The sequence below is a fragment of the Miniopterus natalensis genome, chromosome 1, assembly GCF_054644295.1.
Source record: "Miniopterus natalensis isolate mMinNat1 chromosome 1, mMinNat1.hap1, whole genome shotgun sequence".
Classification (NCBI taxonomy): Eukaryota; Metazoa; Chordata; class Mammalia; order Chiroptera; family Miniopteridae; genus Miniopterus; species Miniopterus natalensis.
The window spans coordinates 2,292,835-2,311,400 of NC_142081.1; the positions used below are offsets into that span (position 1 = coordinate 2,292,835).

The window sequence follows — 18,566 nt, forward strand, 5'->3', positions numbered from 1 at the left end:
GTCAGGGAAGCCCAGAAGAGACTCTGTTAAAGCCAACTCCTGAATGTAGACCGAAGGCAGGCAAATAAACACAAGAGCAAGCAACTGAACCCCAAGACTCCCCAAAGCTACCCTAAAAACAGAAACCTAGACACACGTATACCCGGGTAATTTACAGGTCAGAGAGATCAAATGTAAAATTGAATGGTAATGAGAACTTCACACATCAGAACGTGTGGGATGCAATGAAAGTGGTATTTAGAGAGACAATTATAAGTCTGATACGTCAAATAACAAAAAAAGGGCTAAAAATTAATGAGCTATGTGTTAATATCATGTAGTTAGAAAAAAGCACACCCTATACCCAGAGAAAGTAAAAACGACGCAACGAAGCCCTGGCCAATGTGGCTCAGCTGTTTGGGGCAATGTCCCATTCCACAGAAGGTGGCGGGTTCGATTCCCGGTCAGGGTGCGTACAGGAGGCGGCCGGTCGGTGTCTCTCACGTCAATCACTGTTTCTTTTTCTCTCTCTCCCCCCAATAAAAAATTAAGCATGTACAGCTGTATTCTTCTCACCACTGCTTTTGTTGAGTCCCATTATTTTGGTGGTGTTTTTGTTTTCATTGATCTGTATTTTGTTTTTTAAATCCTCACCGGGGGATATTTTTTCCCTTGCTTTTCAGAGAGCGCGGAAGGGACAGAGAGAGACATCAATGTGAGAGAGACGGATCGGTTGCCTCCCGCACGCGCAACCCGAGCGGGGATCTGGCCTGCCACCGAGGTACGTGCCCTTGGCTGGAATCGAACCCAGGACCCTTCAGTCCGTGGGCCGAGGCTCCAACCACCGAGCCAGACCAGCGAGGGCTCATCTGTGTTTCCTGTGTTCCCTTGCAATTTCTGCTTCGATTCATCGGTTAAGGGGATTTTGTTCCACGTCCCCGATTCTTTTCCAGTTTTACTTGTTGTTGAGTTCTGACTTCATCCCATTGTGGTTGAAAATACTTTGCGGGGTATCTTTTAAGATCCGTTACCGTGTCCTAACATACGGTCTGCCCTAGAAAGCGTCCCACGTGCCCTTGAGAAGACTGCGCGCTGCTGGGCAGCACTGTGTCCACGCCTATTACACCAGCCGGCTTGCTGTGCTCAGCTTCTAGGCCCTTCCTGTTCATCACTGAGTGCAGCGTTTTGGTCCCCAACTGCTATTGTGGAATTCTTCTTTCAATTTGGTCAGCTTTTCCTTTGTATATATTGCTGCTCTGTTAGTATGTATGTAAATGCTTATAATTGTATTTTCTTGCCGTATTGAAACTTTTATTAACATGTCATGTCCTCCTTTGTCTCTTGTAACCTTTTTTGATTTAGGTCTATTTTGTCTGATACTAGTACAGTCACCTATCGGCTACGACTTGCATGAAGTGCCTTTCTCCATCCCTTCACTTTCAGTTGTTTCTGGACCTCAAGTGAGTCTCTTGCAGACAACACGTAGCTGGATCATGTTTTTATCCATCCTGTCAATCTCAGTCTTTTGAAGTAATTGTGTTGATTTCTGTATGCCATATAGCTTCACTGTCCCTCATTACCTGCATCACTGTGGCCTTTTGTGTGATTTGATCTTTTATGGTTAAATGCTTAAATTCTTTTCTCATTTACTTCTTTATATATTCTATATTCTTAGTGGTTACCATGGGGATTACATTTAATATCCTAAAGTTATAAAACTGTAATTTCAATTTATACCAGCTTAACTTTACAAAAATACAAAAGCTTCGTTCCTTTACAGCTCCATCATTACCCGTCAGTTGTTGATAGCACAAAACTACATCTTTATACAGTGTAGTGCCCTAAAAGATAAATAATTCTTTTAAGTGCATGTCTTTTAAGTTGCATAGAAAATAGTTTGGAGTTACGAACCAGTTATACCACCATACTAGCTTTTAGATGAACAATTGTCTCTTAAATGTATTATTCTCTTAAATCATGTAGAAAACAAAAAGTTATCATTTTCTGTTAAAATACTAGCTTTTGTAATTTCCCACGTACTTACCTTTATTGAGATCGTTTTCTCTTTATGGCTATGAGTTACTGTCTAGTGTCCTTTCACCCTGCAGGACTCCTGTGAGCATTTCTTACAGGGCAGGTCCAGAGGTAACAAACCTCAACGTATATGAGAATGTCTTAATTCTTCCCCCTTTTTTTTTATATATGTCTTTATTGATTTGAGAGAGAGGGAGAGGGAGAGAGAGAAACACCAATGGTGAGTCACTGACTGGCCACCTCCTGCACACCCCCGGAATCCAACCTCCACCTCCCGGATCCTAGGTCGATGCTCAACCCCTGGGCCACACTGGCCGCGCTTCCCTCACTTTTGAAGGGCAGTTTTTCCCTTTTTGTACTTTCAATGCATCAACCCACTGCTTTCTGGCCTCTAAGGTTTCTGAGGAGAAATGATCATCTTACCGACAAAACAAACAAAAAAACCCGTATGCTGCCTTCACGGTTCTGTGTCTTTCAACTTTGTGTCTCAGAGCGAATCTCAGTTGATTATTTTACCAAAGCGTTTGTTGAGCCTCATGTCTTTCATTGACTTTGGGAAGTTTTCAGCCACTATTTCTTCAAATATCCTGCCTGCTCCTTTCTTGTGAGATTCCAACAGCATGAGTGTTGGTCTTCGCGGTGTCCCAGGGGCCACTCAGGCTCCACTGGCTTTTCAATCGCTGTCCTTCAGAATGGGTAACAGCCATTGCCCTAGCTCTAAGTCCACTGACTTTTTCCCTTCTGCCTTTGATTTCCTCTAGTGAAATTTTTGTTATTGTACCTTTTAGTTCCAGAGTTTTTTCTGTTTGGGTGGTCTTCTAACACTTGATATTCCCATTTGCTTCAGACATTTTCTTCTTTACTTTCTCCACATTTTCCTTCTGTTCTTCATCATGAAGACAGGTGTGGATCCTGTTTGTTGATGTTTCTTTGATGGGCCAACTTCTGTTACATTGTACACCTTGTGAGTTTTTTATGTTGTTGTACACTGGACACCTGAATCTAATGTGTAACTCCGGAAATCAGATTCTCCCATTTCCCCAGGGCAGGTGGGTTTTATTACTATTATTTTAATAGGCTGTGTCTGCGCCAAAGGTCAGCCTGAGGTATAAACTGAAGGTCTTCTGGGGCCTTTTCCAGGCCTTTGCCTTTCCCTGGGCATGCGTGGTCAGTCTCTAATTTTCCTCATACAGGTATATGCAGTTGCTCCTGAATGTCTTCAATGCCTGGTTCCCGAGTGAAAATGAGAAAAATTAAGGGGCAGGGAGTAGGGCACCATGTCTTTAAAAATCTCCCGGAAGTCACTAGCCTGAGAAGAGGCTTGCAACACTGGGGAGAGGTGAAAGAATGGCTTCCCTCCTCTTTACACTGTTATCAGCCGCAGCGTTCTGTCAGCAGAAGGGTCTTTATGGCCCACACTAGTTCCTGAAAGCTGTGTGCATGTTGCTCCATCCACCCACCCAATGCACCTAGTCATTTACCCACCCACAGATCTATCCGCCCATGACCCATCCAGTCGCTCAGTGATTTCCTTTGCACCTCAGTGTTCAAGCCCAGTTCTGGGAACTTGGGGTACAGATAGATTTGTCCCTGCCCTTGCAGATGTCTATGGGGCAGAAAGAAATGGAAACTTCTGAGCACTCCGCTGTTGCCTGGACAGACACGGCCCCCAAATCAGGGCTTCCAGCTCTATCCTCATATTCAGCTGCCTCCTGGATATGCACACCGAAGGTCCCAAAGGTGAATCTTTTTCCCTTTGTGCAACTTGTCCCTCTCCTGATGTCCTGTGTTGTGTAGCCTGGTCACCACAGCCTGCTTAAGTTCCCTTCACACAAAACGCTCCTCTTTGAGTCTGTCTGGCTCTACCATTTGGGGCTCCCCAGGGCCCAGAGATTTTCTAACTCAGTGACTCCACAATGCACCCCCTAGAAAACCCTTCCTGACAGCCTTTCCCTCTAACTGAACAAAACGGCACGACCACCTCTGACACTCCCAAAGGCAAACCGCGCCTCCCCTACCAGGTTGTAAGACCCCAGTGGGTGTGCTATTGGACCATAAACCAGCGCAACCCCTCCTTCTCTGGGCTACCTAATCTCCGTGCCAACACCCCACTGGATGTTTTGGAAGCACCCCTTCCCTGTGCATTATGACTGCTGGGACCAGACTCAGTCCAGCCGTATCAACTGGCCTTACACCCATCAACCCTTCTCACTGTGGGCTGGGAAGTGAATGACTCCAGCACCAGTTCACTGCCCCATTGTGGTGGCACATTCTCTGCCCTTCGGCCCTGTACTTCCAGAGGAACTCTGACTAGCTGCCCCAGCGAAGCATTACCTTTACTGATTGCAGCATTAGGATCCAATCAAAACTGTTTCACACAGGATTCCCATTCCCATTAGGCAGGCATGGGGAGATGCTCTTCCAGTGTTACAGACACCCTGGCCAGAACCCAGTTCGGATCCCAAAGCCTGAGTATCTCCCTTCAAGAGAGCTCGCTGAATGGACAAACAGCAGGCACCAGGGCAACTCAGACGCTGCATGCTATCTGCTTTGAGATCTCAACACCGTACCCCCTGGTCTAGGTTCTGGGGAAAAGAACTTCTAGTGGTTGTTACTCATTTCCACACCCTGGCACACAGGAATGGTTCCATTTCCTGGCTGTAAGCAAGCAGACACAGGGTTCCTAAAGACTTCTTTGTTGGGCCATAGGCTAAGCCTGGAATATAGAGCCCTACTGCAGATGAACATAAAGCACAAGCTCCCAACTTCCTGTGGACAGCAGCTCCCAGGGCCAGACTCAAGGCTTTACACAAGCCAGGCACAGACCTCTGGCAAATCACCTGTCCACATCACTCCACTTATGAACTGCCACTCAAGTCAAGGTGTGGGCAGTACTGGGGACAGAGAAGACTGTCCCCTGAGGAAAAACAGCACACACTACAGGATAGTGTGTGCTATCCTAAGGGCAGACAGAAGTGCAGTCCTGTTCCTGAGCACACTGCTTTCAAGTGGTCAAATGAGCCGGAATTTGAACAAAGTGACAGTGCAGACTGGGCTAACTCTGCATTTTTTGGATTATGGTTGAATTTTGGCAGGTAGAGCTACAGCAATTATTTACGAAGAGTTCACTAGCTAAGGACTGTTTGCAGAGCTGTGCAGGAATTTACAATCTCACTTGTTGCCCTGGCCAGTGTGAGCTGCTTGGTTTGAGCATCACCATGTACACCAAAGGTCCTGGGTTCAATCCCCAGTTGGCAATTGATCGATGTCCCCCCCCCCCCATTCAATAAAAACACCTCCTCCTCAGGTGAGGATTTAAAAAAAAACAAAGGAGAGAAAAAAAAAAACTTAATAAAATATATCATCTCACTTGTGGTTTGGTTATTTTGTTCCAAGTAGATTCCAGAATAACCTTCTAGATTGTCCACTTTCCTGGGGAAAGAGAGCTTTCGTTTTGAAGTTACCTCCAAGCCACAGGCTTTTACTCAGCGCATGGGGAGGGATCCCTACATACCCACCCCAAAGTAGGAAGCACTGAACACTGATTTAGAGAATACCCCTCACCCCCCAAACCTTTAGGACCTAAACTGGTACCTTTTAAGTTCACCTGCTTCAGAAAAGCCTTTCTTAGAAAGCAATCCCAGGGCTTATCCCCAGTTGGGGGCGTGCAGGAGGCAGCTCAGTGACAACTCTCATCACTGATGTTTCTCTTTCTCTCTCTGAAAACACACACATTAAAATAATAAAGCAATCTTCCCTACTTCCCTCTTTCTCAACTAAAGATACATACTGTGTTATGTAACTTCAGGCACACTTTGTTTTTACTGGGCTTCACAGACACTTTATTTTTTACAAATCAAAGGTTAAGACCCTTCACCAGCAAAATGATTACAACTCACTTTATTGGGGTGGTCTGGAACCAATCCTGCAAACCTCTCTGAGGTATCCCTCCATATAACTTGACGTCTGCATGACCTAGTTAAGTGCCCATAAGGATTTCATGAAATCAGATTAAGGCAGACCTTTTCAGTTTAAAACCAACTCAAGTTGCAGAACAGGAACACAAGACCTAAGGAAAGCCCCGGACCCAAGGTAATAAGCAACATGTTTTGAGAGTCGGGCTGGTAACTGCAAAAGGCAAAGTCCAACACAAATCCAAAGCAGCAGCTACAAAACAGGGCAGATTTTAATACTTCACTATCGTATGAAAATGTAGGTTAATTTTAACATTAAAGCAGAGACAAAATATAATTTTAACATTGTTTTAATCAAGTAATGTAGCTGTTTAAAACAAGAAATCTTAAGACAGTTGAATAGAGCAAACTGAAGGATTACTCTATTAGGATACCTCTGTACGTGGATTTGAGTCTACTGGAAGTTTGGCACCAGACTGAACACCGGTCTAAGCCAAAATTTTCTCTTTAGTGTTTAGAAGCCCTAAACGTGGCTTCCTTCAGATTAAAAGGAAAAACTAAAAAAACCCACCTCTATAACAGAACCTTATTAGCTTGACACTGGGTATGCTGAATGCCCACCAATATCGCACAGGATTTCAGATAATGAAATTAAACTGGCCAATAGCAAAGAAATTCGAAACCTAGGTGAGATGTGAGTTTGCAAAAACCTCCTCTCTTTGGTGTGACAAAGCACATTCCCTCCTGGTACACTGCTTCTGCTTCACTCTCATCAAAATCTATCAAAAGGCAGCTGGAGACCAATTCATCTCTCTCCAGCAAAATCACTAGATCTTAATTTCTTAAAGTATCAAGCTAACAAGGTTTTATTATATCAAATGTTTGTATAATTTCAATGTGAAAAATGTTTACATACATTTGTTAAGGTCTCATTATAATGAGATGGATCAAAGAAAATCAGAGGTGAATGAAAACCCGTGCTCCAAATAAAACCAACCCCATGATTCTTGATTCCCATAGTGCACTTTTTATGGAAAGCAATAAATTCAACAAGTTTCTACTTTGAAAACAATTTCTCAAATATAGTCAGAACCCGTAAGAGTGAGTTTAGATCAGCTACTTGGGCAAAGAATTCACAGGAAGTTATTTCCAAACCTAAAGACCAAGAAGGGTTGGGCCAGGCCCTAGTCACCTGTATTCAGTGGCCATCACCAGACTTCATGAGTGTCTAACTATATTCAATGTGAAATAAAAGACACCCAAGTCTCCTGCCAAAACATAGGCTGACTTAGAAGCACAATTTTAGTTTTCTTTTTATAAATAAGACATTTTGAAAAAAAGAAAAGAAAAAAAATCAAGCTTGAGACACAGCAGCACTAATTTTGGCAAGATAACCACCAAAACCTGTGTGTCCAAATGTAAAAGGCATTAAAGAACAAGCCATGGCATCAGGGAGAATCCACACTAAACAAAAGATACAGGATGTCTAAACATTTTGAAATTTTAATTTAAACCGTCTTTCAGAGTAAAAGCTGAAAAATTATGCTGGTTTTTTTTGCTAGAGATTAAGTGCACCTTTTCCTTCCCCCAAATAAAATCATGGAACTTTTTCATCACACCCCAAAACTTGAGAGTTTTCTCTCAGCACAAAGCAACAGCTACATACACATAAAATGCTTATTTGTTAATGTAATAATTCCCCTGGCTCATCCAACTTGCAATTCACGTGACTTCAAAGACTACGATTTGGGGGAAGTGTTAAGCGAGCTGGGAAAAAAAATTCAAGTTTCAAAAACTGCTTTTAAAATTACTTATAGGACACTCAGGTCATTTTTACTCTTAGTAAGATAAGGTGTTATACTGCCCGCCTTGGCATGGTAAGAATGTACGTCACCAGATGCCAACTTGAGGGACTAGAGATAAGACTTAAAAAGTACTGTATTTCTTAATGGCTGAGTAAGGTAATTACAAATAGGTTTATGCTTACATTCTGCTGAAGACCTCTTTACAGTCTCAGCACCTAACAGTGTCTAACAGGCTCCAAGAATCCTATCTGGTTAAAAGATGGTACGATGTTTTAAAAAGGAGCCAATTGTTTCAGCTTAAGTCATTCAGAGCCAAAAAATTTAAGAATGACCAAAATCAAATCTTTATTTTTATAACTGTATAAATGTGATCCAAATGTGTCCACCACTAATTTTTCAAAAAGAAACATGCTATAAATAAGCAAACTACATCTGCTCACTGATATGTGTATGGACTCCCGAGGTGTCTTGTTGGGCTTAATTACAGACCACTCACAGCAATGTTTTTAGCAGAAAGTGTAGCATGATGTTAAGCCATTTTAGCTTTTGCACACGCATGTTGCACTTCTGGCTGATGATGCAGAAGGATTCTTAGCATCACAGTTAAGCTGGGCCGCACCCGTCCCTTTAAATGGCATCAATGTCAATGTCGTCGTCCTTGCTGTCCGACTTCACAGCTTCCACTTTCGGCACACTGGCCGTCTTCGAATACACCACCTGATAAAACATTTTTTAATTGAGTGTAAGTGGTAAATTAAAGTAAATAGAGGAGAAAGTTACCTAGATGCAGCTGCCGTCCTCCATGTACGTCCCACCACCCAGTAAGCTCTCTCCCACACTAACAGTATTCCGTGAATTTTTACAGACCACTAGCAGCTCTGAGCAACCCGCACTATTCAAACCTCAGACATTTGGAAATCATGTCTGGAGACACGAGAGATTTCCACCACCCTTCGTGTTAAGGGTTATTTTCCACACTGCCGAGAGACTGCGCCTGCCTGCCTCCCTCCCGCCTCGCCCAGCGCCAGCTGGCCCCCCCCCACACTTACCTCGATGTTCTCATCCTCATCATCCTCTTCACCCCCAGAAGATTCCTCCTCTGCTTCCTTCAACCACTTTATAAATGGTTCTGCTTTCACACGAATCTCTTTGGCAAGTTCTTTTGAGACATATTTCTTTGAGGCCTAAAAAACATCAGGTACAATTGTCTCATAGGAATTTAAAACAAGTTATTGCCCGGCAGGGCGTGGCTCAAAAGCTGAGCATCGACCTAGGATCCAGGAGGTCAGGGCACAGGCCCGGGCTTCGGCCTTGATTCCCAGCAGGGGGCGTGCAGGAGGCAGCCGATCAATGACTCATCATTGATGTTTCTATCTCCCCCCCCACCCCCCTCGAAATCAGTAAAAGTATTAAAAAATTAAAAAACAACAACACAAAAACGAGTTATACAGTTGCTCAAACTGAGATCTTTGAGGATACTGGGCCACACCGTACTCTTTAATCCTCAACAGAACACATGCATGCCACAAAAATTAGTCTGAGTAGTTTCTTGTCATTACTAACAAGCTGCTATGGTGGGGAAGCCCCTACAAGTTACATCAGTCAAACAGAGGAACTGCGTTTTCATGTAGAGAAAGACCAGGGATTAGAGGGTACACAAACAGCCTGTTTGCATATTCCCACCTTTTCCGACCAGCTGATGATGACCTCTTCCTCTAAAAGGTCTGCGTCATACATCTCCTTCAAGATATGTGGAATCTTGGAGATGAGCTGAGCTTGATGCATCGCTACCACACACTCGAAACCATGAAGGAGGTAACGTTGAGCTTTTTTGTTGTTGTGACAAAACTGCAAATAGATTATCTTTGTGTTAACAAGCTTTTACAGATTTATTCTAAGTTGATAACTCTAATATTCAATGACTCTCTCATCATTGGTGTTTCTCTCTCCCCCTTCTCCCTTCTTCTCTCTGAAATCAATATATATTTAAAAACAAACAACCCAGAGAAGGTCAACACATGAAGAGCTCTGCATTACTTTATCTGTAAGAGAACACATGCAGTTTTCAGATAGTCCCAGACTTTCAAATGTCCATTATCTCCATTTTCAGGATGACAGAGAACAAGCAGGCAAGAGGTTAACGTGATGTCCTCCAAGGCCACACAGCTTTAATAATTTCATTTACGAATCTCAAATTTGCTTACTCGTAGGAAATGGCGCCTGTATTTTTTAATCTGTTCTCTAATCTTCTCATTAAAAAGAACTTCAGTCAAAACAAGAGGGCCCATAGCTTTTACGTCCAGTCTTTCTGCTTCGGCAACAATTTCTTTGTCTGATGAGTCGATAATACCCTCTTCCTTCTTTTTCTGCAAATACAAGGAAACAATTCAATAAAATGGAGGCACATAATGCTCCAGAGATATAGGTTAGTCCCGACTCTCATGGATGGCTCTCCTAATTTGACAGATTTTATGATAAACAGCCACCAAAGATAGTGCCTGGGATCAAACTCAAAAAAATATTTGCACCCTAGCCAGTTTGTCTCAGTGGTTAGAACGTCAGCCCACTAACTGAAGGGTCCTGGGTTTGATTCCAGCCAAGAGCACATACCTCAGTTGCAGGCTCAATCCCAGGCCCTGGTGGGCCTGTCAGCAGGGAGGCAACCAATCAATGTTTATCTCTCAATGTCTCTCTCTCTCCCCCTTACACTCTCTGTGAAAAGCAAAGGAAAAAATATCCTCAAGTGAGGATTAAAAAAAATAAATACTTGAGTGAACACACAGAAAAAGTAAGAGCAAGCCTTGCATTTCAATATTCAAAAGATAGCACTGAAGTTCCTTGCCAAGTACCAGCTTAAAGTAATAAATATCTAACAAAAGCCTGAGGCCAGGCTGAAACTAGCTCTACAGGTCAAGAAAATGTCTCACCTCTCATAAAGCAAATAATTTTACCTTAACAAAATCAAACAGGATGTTGACCCGTTCTTCGACAGTCCGTTCCAAATCATCACTGAGCGTCAGGACTTTCGCATGGTCACTGATTTCGTCCATCCTGCGCCGCTGAGCCTCCTCGGTTGTATCCTCCCCCCAGTCGTCATCTTCCTCTTCCTGTTTCAAGAGCAAAGACATTTCACCAACAGCCTTAAAGATGTACAATGTTTCAGATTTCCAGTCAGGTTAATGACATCTAAGTTCATTTTCCACTAAATTGGGTTCACCTCAATTCAATCAACTCCACCTGGAACCCAAAACCCTGCTGCTGTTCACAGCATTTCTGTTCACAACAACAGGCCCCGTTCTAAACAACCTTGGCACCTGCTGCACCAGCCCCGCACTCACCACAGCGTGCGGAGGGCTGACTTCATGTGGCGGCGGCGGCGGTGGGGTCTCACTGCTGGACACAGAGCCGTTCTCCTTGTCCTTGCCCTTCCTGTTTTTCTTTTCCTTCTCTTTCTTTCCTGTGCCACTGTCACTGTTCTCTATCGGGCAACAAAAGGAAAGCTGAGTGCCACAACTGACTACACCTCACTGCCTGTCATCAGCATTTAAAACCCTACTTGTTTGCTCCTGAACCCTCCTCTCAGAAAACCAAGCACAGTGCTACCTAAAATTTTAAGAGGATTCAGACCAAATTCATTCACTGTATTTCATAGAAGAAACTTGGGTTAAGGACGGAATGTTCCAAAATACTAGTGGTACTATTGGGTAAAATTAAGACGAAGTGATGACTCAGAGGACCCATCATTCATGAACTTGAACAAGGGCACAGCTCAAATGCACTTTAGCCAACAGCTGGAACACTGTCTAAGTCTATATAACGGCTTGTCCCATGGAGGAGAGAGCACCGGAATAGGTTAGACTCTGTTGCTATAGCAAGCTCAAATTGTGTCAGACAGCTTTGATCATCTGACACAGAGTGTTGCTTGCAATGCTCTAAAGCCACTTAGGCCCTCCATTCTCCTTATATTCATTTTATAGCAACAAGGAAACATCCATTTTGTTTCCAAGAATCAGGTGCTTTATGGTTAAGATCTTAGAAGTTCATCATGAAGACTTACCAGGTGGGTTTTTGAGAATGAATGTGCAGAGTTTATGATGTGTGTCAAGCATGCCTCGATAACCACAGGCTTTACAAGAATTACCTATTGTTTGCTTCTTTGGATTGACATGCTGCCAAAAAAGTAAAAACAAGTATGTCATCCATAATATATGATGAAAATTCTGTGAGGAACAAGAATGAAAATATCTAACCAACAGAAGATGTCTGAAACACCAGCTTAACACATACCAAATAACGGGATCTACCTCAGAAAAAGTATGTGAGCATCTTCATAATTTATAGGTTTTGCGTTATACTTCCAATTACATCTGCTCTGCCTTGTTAAAACATCATTTGGTGCTACAAGACTGATCCCAAAAGCAGGTACCCAGCTGCTGCTTCTGACAAACACCCCAAAGGCACTCACCAGCTCCGTTTCGGGGTTCTCACACTCAGGACAAAGAACGAACTTCTTAATGAACCCGTCCAACATGTCTTGCAGCTTATTTGCCTCATGAGATCCGTTGACAATGTAACGGTCATTCTTAACATCAAACTGGGTCTGTGCTCCCAGCTCGCAACCAAAATATTTGGTGGGATCTGTTTGGAAAAAAGAGTTTGACTACAGTTAACTAAATTAACTGTCAGCTACTCAGCCACATTTACAAAATTGTCACTGCCTGTGTTTTTAAATTATTGAGTGAAGAACCATGTTGCCCGCATAGTTTTCTGTACCAATGGCAATAATCAGTTGGCTTTAGGTCCAGCGCCCCACTTAACCCTTAGGCCAATTAGCGGGCTGCCCAGGCAAGACCCCTAGACCACTGGCGGTGCCTGTCAACACCAAGCCTCTCAGGCTCCCCCAAGGGGCATTACTTACACGTTGGAGGCCGATTAAGCGCCTTTGCAACGTCAACCATGTTGACTATAACTGTCTTGATTCCATTTCCTTTGCCCTCAACCTAAAGGAAATAAGAATTTAATTTTGCACTGTCTACCCAGGAGACGCAGTCTTTTAATAATCTACGAAGAGCGCTTTAAGACTTGCTACTAAAATGAAGAAAAGTTACCACCTTGGCAATCAGACGGGGCATCTTGTAGCGATAGAACTGGTCTGACACGCTGCGGTTGACGTTGACAGACATTTTGGCTTATTAGTGGCTTTATCGATAAGATGAAGAGATCTTTGATTGCAACTTTTTGGTATCTTCTGTCTGGAGAAGAAGGGATGACATAAACGGCTGCAAGAGTTCTCGGTCTCTGACATGAAAAAGTTTTCGCCACTGAGGCTGTGAGCTCCTTGCTTGTACGCTATGTTGCCCCAATACAGGTACCAATGGCTGCGCAACAGCTCTGCAGGGGAAGCAAACACACGGGCGCCCACGTTTAACATCCCCCCTGCGCGGGGCGCCCCCCGAGCGCTCGCCTTCGCCGGGCCTCCTTCCCCAACGTGAAAAAGCGCCCGTGTCATGTCACGTGGGAACGAGCTGCCCTAACACGGGGCACCTGTGGCGGCGGAGAGGCCTCCCCGCGGCCGAGACGGGCGGGCAGGCAAGGCCGGGCCCAAGGCGGCGAGCCTCAGCGCCACAACCGGGAGCGCAGACGCCGCCCGCCCCGGGCCGCGGGCCGCCCCCGGACGGCGGAAGCGTCCTTCACAAACTGTCCCCCCGGCAGCCACGCTTACTTCCCGGGAACACGCCCGCAACAGCCCGCACACGCGCGCCCGCCGCCGGCGAGCCGGCCAAACCCGCGCTTGACCTTCGCTCCCGTGCCCGCGGCCGCGAGCCCTCGCGTCCCCGGCTGGGGAGGGCCGCCCGCGCCGGGGCGGACGCCGCCGAGCCGCGCCATGGCAGGGCCTCGCCGGGGCCGCAGGTGGCCGGGGCCGCCGAGCCCGAGGCCTCAGCGCCGCGGGGCGGGGGAAGCGAAACCCGCCGGGGGGCACCGGCCCGCCCCCGCGATGACTCACAAATGCAGCGCGGAGGCCTGACTCAGCCGCGCCGCGCGTTCCCGCGGGGCGGGGGCGGGGCCCGGAGGGGGCGCGAAGGGGGCGCCCGCCCGCCCGCCCGCCGCCCGAACTGCGCCACACGCGCCGGGTCACGCGGCGCGCCGCCATCTTGTGCGGCCGCCATCTCCCCGCCGGCCCGCGCCGCCCGCCGCCCGTGGACTCACCGTTTTCGTCAAATAAAGACATAAACCCAACGCTGCTCGCCCGGGACTGGGATGAAGTGAGGCGCGCGTGAACCCGAGTCCGAGGAGGGGCGGCGGAGGAGCGCAGCGAGCAGCGGCCGGGCAGGCGCCGCCGAGCAGCGGGGAGGGGCTGTCCCAGCGACGTCCGGGGTCCACACCCTTCAGCGCCCGGGGCCTGGCGACCTGGCGCGGAGAGAGGGCGCGGTGAGCCACGGGCGTCGGGGCGCCTTCCCCGCCAGCCAGCGGCCCGCGGGAGTGGGGGGGGCGGGGGAGGCTGGGGAGGAGGCGCGGGGCCGCCACCTCCTCACCGGACTCACCTCTGGAATGTTCTCGCTCTGACTGAACAACGCCGCCGCCGCGCTCAAGCTACCCTCGGCCCTAGCGCCCGCCCCCCGCGCCAGGCGGCACAGCCCATTGGCGGCAGGCCCGCCCGAGCTCGCTCGTCATTGGCTTGCACGCCGCGTCGATCGCATCTTTCCCCGCCCCTTCTGCTTCTTGAGCCTCCACTCGCCGCCTCAGCTGGGCCCCAGCCCCCGCGTCCCGGCTTCCTTCACCTGCTTTCCCCTCCCCCGCGTTTCCCAGAGGCCCTCGCGGTATCGCGAGAGCGGGCGCGCCGCGGCGGGGTGGGGGCTCGGCCGCGGGGCCGCGCTCGGTCGGTTTGACCGCGGGGGAAGATGGCGGTTGGCTCCCGTCCCCTCCCCTCCCTGCCGGCCGGTCCTGGCCCCGTTCCCGCCCGAGTTCTTCCCGCGGCGGGAGCGCAGCCCCGTCTTTCTGCCCCCCCGGGGTCGCCCGTCGTACGCTCGGGGAGAAGACGTGTCGCCCCACCCCGTAGGCCCGGGCTCCGGGGGAAGGCAGGAGGGCCCGGGGCTGTCACTCTAGCGCCGCCCTTTACCCTCCCGGGCGCGGGTCTGCGGGGACCGGGCCCCGCTGTCCCCGTGACGGGGTCGCCGTGAGGCCGGGTCGCTGGCCGCCCCCCCGCTCCCAGCCCCCCGGCCCGGGCCCCCGGCGCGCACACCTCGGGCGGCAGGGCCGGGCCCGCCGACAGCGCCCCGGGAGGGGTGGCCGCGGGTGACGCAGCGGTCACCGGCCCGGTGTCCCCGGGCAGAGCACAGCCCCAAGCGGGGGCCCCGGGGGCTCACCTGGAAGCGAATGCGCTTGGGCAAGGGCCCGGCGTCGTAGTTCCGGCGGCCGCACGAACTCCCGTCCTCTCGGACACGTTCCGTGCGACGTTCGGGTGGCGGCTGGGGACGCGCGACGGTCCGCCCCGAAGTCGGAAGGCGGCTCGGCCGAAACCAGCCCCGTGACGCGGCCGCCGGTCGGCACCTGCCGCCCTGCGGTCCGAGCCGCATGTAAATGCCCCTGGGCTGGGGGGGGCCCGCATGTAAATACCCCCGGGCCTGGGGGACCCGCGTGTGAGCGCCCCCGGGCCTGGGGGGGGCCGCGTGTGACTGCCCCCGGGCCTGGGGGGGGCGTGAGAGCGCCCCCGGTTTTTGGGGGGCCGCGTGTTTGCTCCCCCGGGCCTGGGGGGGCAGCAGCGCTGCGAGGGCGGGGCCGGGGGGGCCAGGGCTGCCCCCTGGCTTAGCCCCGTCCGCTTTGGAAGGTTAGGGTGGGAAGACGGGGTTTTTATCAGGGTCAGGAGGACTCTCCCGTGACTTCCCAGCTTCACACACCATTTTTAAACTGGGACGGCGTCGGTGGGGAGCAGAGCTCGGCTCAGACCGGGAAATGAGCTGCGGCCTTGCGAGCAGGTGCACGCGCGGTGGGTGCACGTGCGTGTGACTTGCTTCGTGGGTGCCGGGGTTCCCCTGGGACGCACGGGAGAGGTCGGTCCGGAGACGCCGCTGCGGGTTCACCTTGGAGACGGCGAGCTGCGGACGCGCCGCCGCTTTTGCGGGGCTGCAGGCAAATGAGGTTATTTTAGAAACTCTGCAGGGAACTGTGGGCGTGAAACTAGCCTCAGGTGAGAGGCCTGCCGCCTCCGAAAGGTTTTTAAGTAACTAAATACAAAGTGATTACTTTGTTTTTGTAAGTGTGGTGGCCCCGTAGTTACATTTCATTTAAAAAGTTTCTACTAATTTTAACTTTAACTTTTCACTATGTGTACTGTGGACAAAAAGTGTTTCGTGGAAAGTAACCTGCAGGCTGCTCGGATCATTCTCGCTAAGGGCAGGTTGCTGGTCTGGTGGTGGTGAGTCCGCAGCCCCAGGCTTGTAACTTTTTAGGAAAATGTTATCTTTGCCTTAAGCAGCCACTGTCCATGGTTTTTGGTCCTCTAGGTTACCACCCTCTGAAATTAGCCTAACTAGAGCAAGTAATCTTGTTAGCGCTCCTGCAATCCAATTACTGCCTCGCTTTCTCCCACCTCCACGCAACCTTCCTCACATTCCCTCAGTGTCAAATGCGCGAAAGAAACGGCAAAACTGTCGTTTTCCCAAAGCATTCGAGACCTTGCTGCCTGGCGATTGTCATCAGTTTTGGCTCAAATAAACTCGTAAAAATTCACTCCAGGTTTGGATGTTCTTACATCTACAGTACCACTCGTTTGTATCCCATCACAGACCATACTGTTTGTCGAATGCTTCTGTCACCTAGGACTTTGCCACGTCCTTTGCATGTAACTATCTTATTTCCTTCTTAGCCCTTAGGAGCAATTTTTTATTCCCACTTTACAAATGAGCAAACTGAGGCTTAGTGGGGGGATGGGGGAATTAAGAACTTGCCGGAGATCATGTACCTGTTAAGTGGCAGAACTAGAACTTAGGCCGAGATGTGTATGGTCCCAAAGTCTGTTCCCTTAATCATACGCACCACAGCCTGTCCAGATAAATATAAAACCAGGCAATTTCCGTGTGTAAACTTAATAACGATCTGGTGAGGGAGTGTTGTCATACCCGTTTCACAGGTGAGGAAAGAGACTCAGGAAGGTTAAGTAATTTTCCCAGAGTCACCTGCCTAGTAAATGGTGGACAACGTTTGAACTTTGGCTTGTTTGATGCCAAGTTCATTGCACAATTCCGCCTCCCTTTCCTGGGTCTCCGCCTCATTTGGCTGCATTATTTCCCCGGCAGGTGCTCACAGTTTACTAAATAATGGGCACTTGGTGCTTACAGGGTCCTCGCAGAATGAGACCCTGAACTGTGCAAGCCCTGGACGGCAGACGTGAATAGCTGCCAGGAAGGTAAATCAGAAAACTGGCTTTACAGTTGTTTAGATATTGGTGCCTGTTTAGCAAGAATTAGCCCCCTTGAGCAACATCCAGTTTGTGTGGGTGAGAACCTTGTGCTGAGCTTCGGGCGACTCGGGGGCCAAGGCATCGGGCTACCTGACAGGCCTCGGGGTTGGCTGGCTGGCCTCCCGCTATGACATTCCTGTCTCAGCTTTCTCTAACCTCCAGCATGTTTCAAAGTTGCACACTATCAGCCACGCAAGTTGCTGTCCCCCCTCCTTGAGGATGAACTACAGGGGATGAGCTCTGTTTTTCTTCTAGCCCTGGCCTGTGCTGGGAGGGAACTGAAGGTTATCTGGTGTGTACAGGGGTGCAAAGGGCGTAGGCGGTGTAGAGGGGCAGTGTCCCGCACCACGGTAATCTGAGGCACCCATTTCGGTAAACACTTCTGAATTGCTGAGCAGCGAGGATCCAGGCCCCACCTACAAAACAGGCCCTGCCCAGGGAGGCCACACGTAAACAGGCCTAGTGGACACCCCAGGAAGGCATGCCCCCTCCGTGGCACCTCTGAGCCTCTGGGCGGGATGTCCCCCCACCTCGGTCGCCCCCGCCTCCTCCACACCACTGGCATTCGTGGAACTTTATTGCAGTTGCCTGTTTACTTGTCCTTCCTCATTAGGCTGAACATGCAGGCCGGGGACTTGCCCTTGAGAGCAAAGGAATCTGAAATTTGAGGGAGGACTGGGGGCCTTCAGTTTCGAAGGGGACAGAGGCAGGAAGCAGAGGTGTCCCCGAGAAGCAACCAGGCCAGGTGTTGCTGGAGGCTGACGGGACGCCTTCCTCCACAGCAGACAGCTCCCACCAACCTCCACCTCGTGTCACTGCTGGAAGGAGAGAAAAGTGCAAAATGGTTTTGATTCAGCAAACGATGGAGAAGTGTGGAGGACTCAGAGGGCAGGTCCTGCTCATGGATGGGTTGTGTGTCGGTCACAGGTTCGATTCCTGATAAAGGGGACACACCTGGTTTGATTCCTGGCCCCAGTCAGGGTGCATTCAGGAGGCAACCAATGTGTGTGTGTGTGTCTCCCCCACCCCCTTCCACTCTATTTTTTTTTTTAAAGGTACTTCATTTCATTTACTTTATTTATTTTTTAAGTATATCTATTGATTTCAGAGAGAGGAAAGGTGAGGGAGAGAGAGAGGTAGAAACATCAATGATGAGAGAGTCATTGATCGAGCAGGCAACCCAGGCATGTGCCCTGACCGGGAATTGAACCCCGATCTCCTGGATCCTAGGTCGATGCTCAACCGCTGAGCCACGCCCGGCCGGGCTCCACTCTTTCTAAAAATCAATAAAAAAAATATCCTCGGGTGAGGATTACCCCCCAAAAATCTGAATTTCTCGTTTCCTGGGAAATTGGAGGCCCTGGCATGCTGGGACAT

The 18,566-nt window shown here is 49.1% G+C and overlaps 1 protein-coding gene and 1 non-coding gene across 2 annotated transcripts; both read right to left on the reverse strand.

Annotated features, from left to right (window-relative positions):
* Nucleotides 1-6,181: 6,181 nt before the first annotated feature.
* On the reverse strand, nt 6,182-14,124 carry EIF5 (eukaryotic translation initiation factor 5). The gene is made up of 11 exons (XM_087818034.1): nt 13,940-14,124; nt 12,844-13,123; nt 12,651-12,732; nt 12,198-12,370; nt 11,790-11,901; nt 11,071-11,210; nt 10,684-10,839; nt 9,937-10,098; nt 9,416-9,580; nt 8,782-8,916; nt 6,182-8,449 (listed from the first exon to the last, which is right to left on the reverse strand). The coding sequence occupies exons 2-11, from the start codon at nt 12,913-12,915 to the stop codon at nt 8,360-8,362; spliced, it is 1,287 nt and encodes a 428-aa protein (XP_087674160.1). The 5' UTR covers nt 12,916-13,123; nt 13,940-14,124; the 3' UTR covers nt 6,182-8,359.
* Nucleotides 11,531-11,656, reverse strand: LOC148093975 (small nucleolar RNA SNORA28). Its single transcript, XR_015716522.1, has one exon. It is a non-coding gene; the product is annotated as a small nucleolar RNA SNORA28 (small nucleolar RNA).
* Nucleotides 14,125-18,566: the final 4,442 nt, after the last annotated feature.

Coding starts and splice junctions, on each gene's coding strand:
- EIF5 (XM_087818034.1), bottom strand. CDS start 12,915: ATGTCTGTCAACGTCAACCGCAGCGTGTCAGACCAGTTCTATCGCTAC. Junction 11,211..11,789: donor CATTCTCAAAAACCCACCTG/GTAAGTCTTCAT, acceptor GTTGCCCGATAG/AGAACAGTGACAGTGGCACA. Junction 10,840..11,070: donor TCAGCCCTCCGCACGCTGTG/GTGAGTGCGGGG, acceptor CTCTTGAAACAG/GAAGAGGAAGATGACGACTG.